This window comes from Lethenteron reissneri, chromosome 17 (assembly GCF_015708825.2).
Source record: "Lethenteron reissneri isolate LAM-NWPU_2019-01 chromosome 17, ASM1570882v1, whole genome shotgun sequence".
NCBI classification, from domain to species: Eukaryota; Metazoa; Chordata; class Hyperoartia; order Petromyzontiformes; family Petromyzontidae; genus Lethenteron; species Lethenteron reissneri.
The window spans coordinates 5,801,603-5,813,140 of NC_083795.1; the positions used below are offsets into that span (position 1 = coordinate 5,801,603).

At 44.0% G+C, this 11,538-nt stretch overlaps 1 protein-coding gene across 1 annotated transcript in view; it reads right to left on the minus strand.

Moving 5' to 3' along the window:
- Window positions 1-5,282: 5,282 nt before the first annotated feature.
- LOC133343373 (PDZ domain-containing protein 7-like) overlaps window positions 5,283-11,538 on the minus strand; it is a 28,017-nt gene continuing 21,761 nt past the window's right edge. The window contains exon 15 of the mRNA XM_061552948.1: window positions 5,283-6,464. Coding sequence (XP_061408932.1) covers window positions 6,315-6,464 — 150 coding nt within the window. The 3' untranslated portion in view covers window positions 5,283-6,314. The remainder of the gene's footprint in view (window positions 6,465-11,538) is intronic.

An 11,538-nucleotide genomic window follows, 5' to 3' on the forward strand; every position in this document is an offset into this window, starting at 1 on the left:
TTCATATTCTTAGGTTTTTTCGGTAAAGTCACGTAGGTAAAAAAATGTAAATTAATAAAAGTAAAATAAAATAAAAATCATGACGTTTCCTCTCACTTGATACAGCAATCGTGCTGTGACGGTTCCACCTGAAGACGGAGGCTTGTGTTGCCTCCTAAACGTCATGATTTTTATTTTATTTTACTTTTATTAATTTTAATTTTAATTGTTCATGACTACTTGGCATGTGAAAGGAAACTGGAATTTTTGAAGAAACCCCACCACGAATACAAGAGGATAACGGTCAAAGCTCCACACAGATACATTCTCTCCACAGACAGGGTAAAGCTGCAGATTTAAAGTATTGCTGTCCTCTTCTTGGTTCTTTCGGTAAAGTCACGTAGAAGGGAAGTAATAAAATAATAAAAATAAAACATAATAAAATAATTTTAAAACATAATAATAAAATAATTTTATTATGTTTTATTTTTATTATTTTATTACTTCCCTTCTACGTGACTTTACCGAAAGAACCAAGAAGATGAATCCCTGCAGTCACGAAAGCTTTAAATCGAAATTTATTGCTGTCCTGCTATCATCGGGATAGCTCACAGCCCCACAGCTACAACACCTGGTATTCCCGCTGATATACCAGACGAGGCCAGTTAAATTACAGGCTAGTCCATAGTATTATCAACTACTCATGACATGCTTTCTAAAAAAAAACCGAGCATGGTCAAGCATCGTCGACCCCCGTGGCGAATGTGATGTGGGGAGGCCTTCATTCAGGAGTGGATTGACAAAAGGGGGGGAAAACGGAAACTGTGGTTAGGAATGGCAGGGCATGTATGCTGCTTTATAATTAAGCCCTCACAAATGAGACATTGCCTATTCATCACAAAGCAAAAAAAAATTGGCCCATTAGTGTGGGAGGAATGGAAGTCGGGTAGAAATTAAAATCGTCATAATGTGCAGGTCTGCTTAGGTAGATTTGTGACTCATCCTAAACACGGTAATCATAGGGCCGCTGCAGGCAAGTGGAGTGTCATTGGTGTTCATTATGCTTGTGACAAAGTGGGTGTGCATGCGTCTAAATCATTAAGTAGTTCGTTTTAAGACAGACTCATTATTTGTGTTAATCTTAGCCACTCGGAAGACAGCACCTCCACATGCAACATGGTCAAACAATGGTGACACGGGGTTGGAGATTCCTTCTTGATCCAGCACTGCATTTTCTAAGAGCTGTAAATGATTCCTCAAGCGTTTGTGAAATGAGAGCCAACGGCGTTGGGGATGCCTGCATCCAGCAGCGGTGATTATGGCTGATGATGGATGAATGTGGTTTTTTTTTAAATATTAGATGGTTCGCTACCGCATTTATCCCCTTAAATTATCCGCCGAAATCGTGTAATTTTTCACCACTCGGCAGTGCTCTCGTGCGATTTAATGTTTCCTGCCCGTCGTTAAATGGCACGCACACCCGAATTAAAAAAAGAATCTAATAGCAGCCTCACAATCGGGACTGCTGTGTGCTCTGCTATCAGGGCCTCGTGGTCACATTAACTTGGCACAAAAAAGTCCTCATTTCCTGAAAACAATTAGGGGCATTCTTGTAAACAAGCCTTCCAGTCTGCCTCATAACGTTCTCATGTATAAAATGTAAGTGTGTAATTCATTGCAACCAACAGGGCCTCCGTTATGAGCAGCTACCCTGCTTATGCCTCGAATTGTGCAGGATTTTGACAGAATAATAATAATGGCATTTAGCTGCTGCAATATGAAAACATCTTGTGCATCCCAGCGTCCTGAACAACCCTGTCACTTGCCTTCTTTTTAATATGGACATTTTGTCATGAAAAATTATACCTTGTGCAATATTGCGACACCCGTAGAGGTATTTTGTTCATGGCATCATTCAGTCTGCTAAGAAGGAAAACAAGTTGACTTGGAGAGAACACGTCGCTAGATGAGATGATGATAATACAATGTTTTAGTTTTATATTGCATCATTCATGCAAAATACATCTCACAAAGTTTTACAATTCGTAACGCAGGGAGGCGTGAGGAACGGCAATGGAAAGCGCATCCAGGCGGTGAGCCAACACCAACAATTGCCAAAGCTCTGTGGTTCTCTATATAATAAGATGTTTTTAACCAGTTAATGTGTTTATACACGTGGGAGGCCATCCGAACACCCGGTGAAAACCCAGACATGCGAGGGGGCAATACCCTATCTCGTACAGATTGATACAGATGGGGATTCATCTTCTTGGTTCTTCACGTAGAAGGGAAGTAACAAAATAATAAAAATAAAACATAATACAATTATTTTATTATGTTTTATTTTTATTATCACGTAGAAGGGAAGTAATAAAATAATAAAAATAAAACATAATAAAATAATTTTAAAACATAATAATAAAATAATTTTATTATGTTTTATTTTTATTATTTTATTACTTCCCTTCTACGTGACTTTACCGAAAGAACCAAGAAGATGAATCCCTGCAGTCACGAAAGCTTTAAATCAAAAGATGGGGATTAGTTCACATTTGCCGTATCCCCCTTTTCCTGGCAAGCCAGAGCATGGCACTGCAACACCCATGAAAAGGAAGTTTCACAACATTTGTGTGTGATCCACCGAACCTGGCATCATTCAGACCGCTAAGTAAAGTAAGTGGACTTGGGCCGAACGCGTCGCTAGAACAGATGATGGTCGATCGTCAAAGATTGGTGACCATGGTGGCAAAGTAATGGGACGGAGCCGAGAGGACGATGAAAGCAACTCGTGTGCAGCTGCCATGTGGATTGTTACATCACAGGAGCGTGAGAGATGGTGGTGGCTTTGGGGGAGGCCTTCAAAAATAGACTGCCCAAGGCTGATAATGATGATGAGCACTTATCATCGAGCATTACTGCATACGCTTTGGAGATTCTGGAGATGCTGGTTGGAATATCACAACAAGTCTGAGGTTTGAGGTAAGTCGATCATGTAAAGCAATCTCAATGTACATAATATACAGTGTCAATTATTGTACACCAATATACCAAATAACTTCGCATTACGATATACGGTATTTACGCTTCCTCTTTAGAATACATTGGTTCTTGTAGTAATAATACAGAATTTAATACAACAAAAATAATCTTTTGGTCCATGCTTCCCCTTGAAATCACCACCTATATGAATGAGCCTTATAACGGTATTTCTGTAGGACCCTTATAACAACAACAACAACCGCCATTCGCCACTAAGTGGCGGTGACGTCACCACGATGCTTGTGCCAGGCCAAGTGCACCTTGAGGCCACGTGAAGTGTCGAAAGCCCGCTGGCAGGAGGTCACGGGGCAGACCCAGCAGGTGCCACGGGTCGACTGACCGAGATGACCGAGATGACTGGCCGATGCACCACCTGTGCCCCCTACTGTGCCAACTTGCTGTGCTTTAGCCACCCGGCGCTCCGCTCGTTGTTATACAACCTCAAACACAGTCAGCAATATATGACAAAGCGGGGAACAGGCACACTCCAGCCTCTTGCTGGGGTTGGGGGGGGGGGGGGAAACACACAATAATGTTGAAAATAAAGTAATGCATACACAGGAGCCTTTACTATATCATGAAATGTAATCAGAAATTGTGGAGAGAGAAAGAGAGCGAGAGAAAAAAAAACCCCACCACACTTTCGTCCATTACTTTAAGTGGTTCTAATCTGTCACGCGGCGATTGCCGCCCGATAAATGTCGGACCCATCATTCCCATCACGTGCATTATTCTAACGGAGCCCTATATTGTATCTCGACTAAGTAACGTACAGTGTGCCAAGTGCCTCGTCTCTCTCACGTCTCTCTCTCTCTCTGCTACCTCCACCATTTACGTGACACAATGCTAAGTGCGTCCCAACTGAAACGAGGGGTGGGGGGGTGGGATTTTGAAATCCAACGATTGACCCCCAGCCCCCCGCAACTCGGGCAGTAAAGTCTGGCCGCACCCCGCACCGCCGAAAGGGAATAAATGCGCAGTGCCGCTAACGAATTGGAATAGAGGGAACGGGTGGGGGCAATCAGCCCCCCCCCCCCCACATAGCTTTAGACAGGAGAGGCGCGGTATGGTCTAGTGCCATCTCGGTCATGGGGGTTATTTTCACCACACGTCACATTGGCCAGCGTGGGTTGCCGCTGAGGGGAGTTCGTGAACCGCTGCACCAATGCTCCCATTCTGTATCTGAATTTGTTTAACGAGTGGCGGCACAAGGTAATAACCCAATTAAATTTAATGTGCATTACCTAACCCATAAAATCCATTGTGAATCATATTGGTTGTCAAAACCTCCGTGCCGAATTGAAGGTATGTTGCCATACCCATTTAATATCGTGTGTATGCAGTATGCCTGTGACCAATTCACCCGGAATGTGTCCCATCTTGTTCGAAGCTGAGCACGGTTGAACCTGCATCGTGCTTGGATTGGTGACCACCGTGCGTAACAGCGTGGCTGCGTGGCGAGACGGTGGTCAGCAAAGGGCAGTGCAGAAAAATACATTGTCGAAGTGCTCCCCTAGGTGCCCTTCACCAACATGCACTAACTAGCATGTTGGTGAAGTGGATGATGAGCTGCACAGATGTAGCTGCACAGATGTAGCTGCGCATCTACGTGACCGTAATTCACAACTTCAGCTGATGACGAGGCATCATCTGGGTTTTAATCATCAACGTGTATGACAACACAACCTCATTGAATGTGTTTATAGAGTTTTGTTAGAAACAAACATGGCTGATTTTTGGCAGCTTGTTAATTTTAATAAATGTGACCAGATGGTGTGATTTTTCTATTTTAATTACACAATTATTTCGATTTTAAACAGCATTTATAAACGCTTGATATAGACATACATCTGAAGCATTGGCATTGCTCCCCTTCCAAAGGGCAAGTCTAAATATACCTGAATTACACTTCATTATTTATAAGTAGTCGTGGGTTTCAAGGAGAACATTTAACAATGAGTTTTTTTTTTTGTCCAGGTCTTAAAGAGCAACCTAAATGTGAGAAAATCCACCCCGAGGCAAATGGCTGGTCGTCTTATTGCGGCAAAGAAGGGGAGCCATCACGGTTAAATGGAAACACACTTGGCATCTTTATTACAGTCATCAGACGCATTGCCATTTTCAAAATCACAGCCTTCAACTTCCAAGTGCCTCAATCTGCCTGTTACCATCAAGAGTGTACAGGGTACACGTTTGTCAAACCTCTCATTATCTAAAGCAAAAAAAAAAACTCTCCATTCCAAATATACAATTGCAATAATGCAACAGTAAATATAACATTCGCTGATTCATTCATTCATTTTCCAGTTTTTAAAGTGCTGAGTGCCAAGCATTGTCAGTAACTCACAGCCATTATATGAATTCTCAATTAGCGCTCTAGTGGATTGTATTTTACATTGGGGTTATTGTTTGTACCGATGAACCATGACGTAGCAGTATTTGCCAAGCACGCCTGACTTTGCTGATGAGCCCAAGCAGAGCGAAACCAGTCCAGCTTGAAAAAATTCTGCTGGTTAACATAAGCGTGGAAGGTTAAAAGGTTGATACATTAAATGTATTAACGTTTGTATCTAGAGATAGGGAATGGAGGGTGATTTGTTTAATTATTACTCAACCACAATTATTGTAGGCCTCATCCTGGCCACAATCTTAGGTGGATCCATCAAAAAGTTAATAGAATAAAATCCCACAAACAACAATCCATTGTCTTCGAGGGCAAATGTCCGATTGCCATGACAGCAATAAACAACTTATGTGTACATTTCCATAAAGTACTGACTTTTCTTGTAAACGTGCTGCCATAAACTTTATAGGTCCATAAATATTCCATTTGACCTCCGATAAGATTACTGCACTGTACACAATGTATCTCACTAATACTTGCCTGGCTTTGCTGTAGTTGATGTCATGTTCTAAATATTTACTCGTGACATGAGTTGGTACCAATTGTTATTCTATATTTGAGACAGATAATGCTATACCAACTCCGAGTTGCACATGTGTTGTTTAGAATCCTTTTCCACACATTGCAAATACAGGGTAGTTTTAAAACGATGTCAGAAAGTTTCATTTTTCTCGATCTTCAACACCTTGTGAAGCATTTTAAAACAAGTACGCGGGTTCAGATGACCTCACATTGCCATGATTTGTTTTCCTCTTCTCCCACATCGTAAGTAGATGATTCTTCTCTCTCGACCCACGGCGCCTTTGTCTCCGTTTGAAAGAGTCACGTACAAAGCGTGACTTTAAAAAACAAATATATTCTTTCTCCTGCACTCAAAAGTGTCCCGTCAATCTCAGAGGGCCGCTTGCCCGGGCCACCTGATCACCAGTGCCATGGGCTCCCGCGCTTTGTTGCGGAAGGCGGCGCGGATGGTACCCACGGCCTCGCAGTGGCTGGCGCTGCGCAGGCTCACGCCGTCCGCCGAGATGAGCTCGACCCCGGGCTGAAAGGACGGGGGGCGCAGGGAGAGAGAGAGAAACGCACAGCGCCGTACGCCACGGGGCCACCGTCGACGTTACAGTCGGAAGACAAGAAGAGATCCAACCACCACCTTTTCCACCCCCCAAACCACCAAACCACCTGGACAGGCTGTAGGGGGAATGTGCTGTAAAGCGAGCGCCTATCAAGGGCCCGGAATGGCACGTGAAAGCCGGCGGTGTTGGCCAGAGCCATGGCTGTAGGCTGCCTTGGTCTCCGCAGTGCTGATGTTCGCACACACCTCGACGGGTATTCATTCGAGGCCGAGTCCACCTAGGGGAGGCCCAAGACTGTTTCAGATAATTGCCACTTACGGTTGGCCACGAGCGGTAATTAAACTTGGAGGAAATTGGGGTTCAAGTGCAGTGCACACTAACCACGATGTTGCCAACACTCATCGGGAAACACACGTTCCCCAACACGTCCTCGGAATGTTACGCTGCATAACGGTGGCGTCGTGTGATTGGCAAGGCTCCCTGGGTGCAAGAAATGAAATAGCGGACGCCTGTCCCAATTTCTCAGCACCGCCTTCATAGCGGAGAACCTGGGCCCTTCTGGCACGTGGACTCCAGTGCAGTTGTGCCGCCTAGAATCTCGGTAGCCACACCACTGCTGCGTAATAATAACAACAACCAGTTTTTAAATGTAATCACTGGTAGTGGAGTGCATACTTGAGCTCAGGCAGATACTTATTTGGAGATTACACACTTGCATATGTATAGCCCTTTTCACTCCACCGCTGGATGAAAGCCTCTCCACGCAGCATCAGTCACGAGGGTTTTTACCATACTTCACCATGCTGGTGTGAGTTGGTGACGTTGCCCAATGCTGTCTAGTGAAATGTGGGTTTGAATTTATGTATTTTTTTGCATAAACATGGTAATGTGTTTAGGAAAAGTAATATAAACCGGTAAGGTAATACAGCACTGTATGTATGCAATGTTTTAATTTTAATAACGGCCAAAGTATTTTCCGTGGGTGCACCTTCCAAGTTTTTAATGCAGGAAAATCTGAAAGACCAAATCACAACACGGCACGAATTGATGACAAATTTTCCACCGCTTAGCCACTTCCAGACAAATATCACTCTGGTTAAAGTGTATTCTACTGTTACTCTCCCGAGTTGGGATACTGCCATCGTGTGACGGTTAGCACGATGGACTTGCAATCCAGAGGTTGATTCGATCTCCTGGTACGGCAGATTAAATAATAGGCCAAGTGTCTCAAATCCCCCTCGACGTCCTCGGGTCTAACACTGTTTGAGACGGGCCTCTAAAGAAATCTGTCTCTAAGACAATGCCATATAATACCAGAGCACGTTATTTTTTGTTTGCATGTTCACCACAAGTATATGTGGTTAATGCAAACATGATTTCTTGCTAAAACGGTTTCTCTTTGGTGTTTTAAAACATTAACACAGCTGTTTTATTGCCAGAAATGATAAAAACCGATTCTGATACAGGTCACATGTGTTGGGGTAAAGTGATTGCACTCCTACTTCTACCGAGACGTCTGATCTGTGTGGAAGAGGGTAAAATACTCTCTAGAGGGGCACTTTCTAGCAGTGTTCTTCACGAATTTGCAGAGGGGGCTCTACTTTCGACCACAAGACATGATCAGTGTGAGGGCCGCCACACTGCCTGCAAGGGGCGTTTTCACTCGTTGTGCATTGTCGGGGGCCGCACTGAAGGCCGACAGGGGCCGCCAGTGGCCCCGCGGGCCTTGCGACGAGATTCCTCTTGTGAAGGCCCTTCCGAAGCAGTGGCGAGGGCCAAGCAATTACTGGGCTGCACCTTTACAACCATTTTACAAGGTGTCCATAGAGGTGTCCATTCTCAGACTATTATTATTAGCAGTTTGAAGTGTGAAAAAAGTTGGCCGAGTGCTTCTTGGGTAATTAAACTGTTTAAACAGAAAAGGTCGGCGATTGTGAGCGTCACGTAGCAGCAGCCACCCGTGACAATCGCAGATTGTTGGTTTACGCCTGAATAATTTTGTTTTATCTTGAGTTGTGTCTCGCCAACACCGTCGCGGATATGAGGATATTAGGATGATTTAACTCTTTGGATAAATTCTTCACACTGCCAATGTGCGAGTGAGTGTCGAGTTTTATCAACCGAGCTCAAACTGACATCATTAAAATTATTTGATAATGGATGATACCTTTATAGACACCATGTACATTAGATGCTGCCCTGAGAACGTGTGCAAATTAAATGTCGGGAACAAATGGAAGAGGGTGTCAATCCCCCATGCACTGATTTGTGTTGCCTGATGTCCTGCTACGTCACATATCTGACAACTAGAATTGCTCCCAATTGCGTGCATACGCAATCCATCGTGCCAAACGTGCGTCCCCCACGTGAATAACTCAACACCGCCCTGCTCATTTACTTGAATGTCCTCTCCACTAGCCTGCCAATGTCCATGTGGTCTTCTTGGTAGTGCTTCAAGTATGATTTGTGTTTCTTATGTAACCCCGATATTTCTCCTCTGTATAGCCCATGGCGGGGTTGAGTTGCCGCGTCGTGCTTTGCGTACTGCGCTCTGAATCCGGCTTCCTGAGTTGAATTCCCGACGGTGGTCGTAACATCGACGGCAAGTCATATCTCAACTGGTCATGCGTCCCCCCTTCACCCAATATGCACTGGCCGGCGTGGTGAAATATGTTCAGAACATTTCCCATATAATTTGATATTATAGTCAACACATCACAATCACTGTGGCTGTAATATTTGCCCCCGAAGAATCAATGTACACTTGTACAGTAGTTCCATAAAACAAAATTCTCATTGTTTTAGTTTTTTGTCTCACCTGTACATCTTTATCGATGAGCTCATATGTAACATTGTTATAGCATTTGTATTCATTGTAAATAATCTATTCGACGATACAGGGTTTGTGAGCTTGAGAATCGATGTCACTTGCCTAATCGTCACGCCAGAGAGAACCAAATCATATGGCACAGAAATGTAAACATAGTCCATGTGAACAACAACAATTAAAAAAATGCATAATTTCATGCGTGTTCAGTGCCACAACTGATCAAATTAGCCCGTGACTTGCTCCTGAGTGGGCGTAAACTCCATTAGCAGGATTTTTTTGATCCGCATCTCAACTGCAGCATCATCACAGAGCTTTTATATCCCCCAATTATTTAAATTGCTTTGTGAACATGGACTCTGTGTATCTTTGTGGACGCACATAATAAATACTATGCCAGTCAACACATTAAAATGTGCTAATGGCACGCGAAATGACTCTCTCAACCGAGTGGTACCTGCACATGCTTTGTGTAAAAAAGAAAAAATTGGGATTTTGTGAGATGAATGTTTGACTACAAGGAATTGATACTCTTTGGTTCTTTCGGTAAGTCACTATAAAATTTTCTACCTACGTGGCTTTACCGAAAGAACAAAAGAGTATGGATTCCTGCAGTCATGAAAGCTTCCTACCAGGAATTGTTTTTTCGCAAAATCTTATTTACAGGCCTGGTGGATTTACACGTGAAGCGTGCCTGGGACCATGCTCAGAGCCGGCTCAAGTTAAGCACATGGCCTTAAGCCAGCTCACCCGAGTCAGGCCTTTGCAAGAGCAAAACTACACCAACACTATCCGCTGAAGCCCTCTGTGTGTATGTTGAACTTCTTTCGCACCGTACGCAGCCAACCTTGATTATAATCGGAGGTGCGGGGGGAAGGACAACAAACTAACCACAAAAAGGCAGTTTTAAAGACATTAGTTCTCAATCGTCACTTAAAAGTGCACAGCTCCAGTTGAATTTCGATTTAAAGCTTTCGTGACTGCAGGGATTCATCTTCTTGGTTTTTTCGGTAAGTAATAAAATAATAAAAGTAAAACATAATAAAATAATTCTCACGACGTTTCGGCCACAACGCAAGCAGCCGTCCTCAGGTGAAAACCAGGTCTGTCGAGGCGACAGCGTCCAGTTGCTCCCTAATATGTGAAGGAAGAGTGTCACAGACCGCCGCAGAAGTGCATATGAGAGCGTGTGACGCAGCGACCGTCTTTGTTCGATGGGCAGCCGAAATCCGCTGCGAGGATGACCGGAGTTTGCGCGATGCTTTATGTTCCTCTCGTGGCTATCGGACCTCGACATTGGCATTTAGCTCCTGGGCCATAGTTCCATCATACACAAGATGAAGGAGAAGGAGAAGAACGTGAAGAACGTGAAGAACGTCCCGGGAAGACCCAAGAGATTCCCCCAGGATTCGCTGCATCGAAAAAGAGGAGCTGGCAAACAACCAGGACAGGTGGCAACCCCCCCTTGTGCGCTGATCGGAAGAAGAAGAAGAAAGGGCATGAATGTTTAACGGCACAGGGGCAGCGCCGCTGCTGGAGCACTCGTGGTGGCTGGGGGCATTAATTATGCATCTCGTCACTCCCGCCGTGCTGGGTGACACAATGCAAACAACAGTGGCACGGGCTCGAGGAAGCAGTTGATATTTTGCAGCTCCAGGTGACCCTTGGCAATGTGAAGGGCAGAAAAATGTTTACGACGGTTTGTGTTATTGCAGTAATAGCCTGGGCTGTAAACACAGCTGGATTCCTTACTCCATTGCCATTGTTTGTTGTTGTTGTTTAAAACAAGAACATCTATAGTAAAAAGTAAATCGCTGGTATAAGAACTCGATAAGCTGTCGCGAAACGTTGTGGGCAGTTAAATAAATAATTTCAACATGTTATTTTATCTCCCCAAATGAAAATGTTAAATCATTTCACCACCCCCGTGGGGTTTCCGTTCCAATTTTTATCCAGCAGCATTTGTTTAAGCAAGCAAACTCTTGACCGCTTTTAACCTTCAAGCATATCAACATGTACTCTTGGAGTCGGGCTTATTAAACAAGTACGACTGGATCGCCAGATGTTACTGGCAAGAGCACTCCATTTACAACACAGTGCCCAAGGCTTTTTTTGTCGATATTTTCAGATCGCAAAGGGTGAATGGGTTATCATTTCACGGGCTGCCCCCTGTTAATAAATTGTGCATTTTATCCCGAGACAATGTACAGTGATAG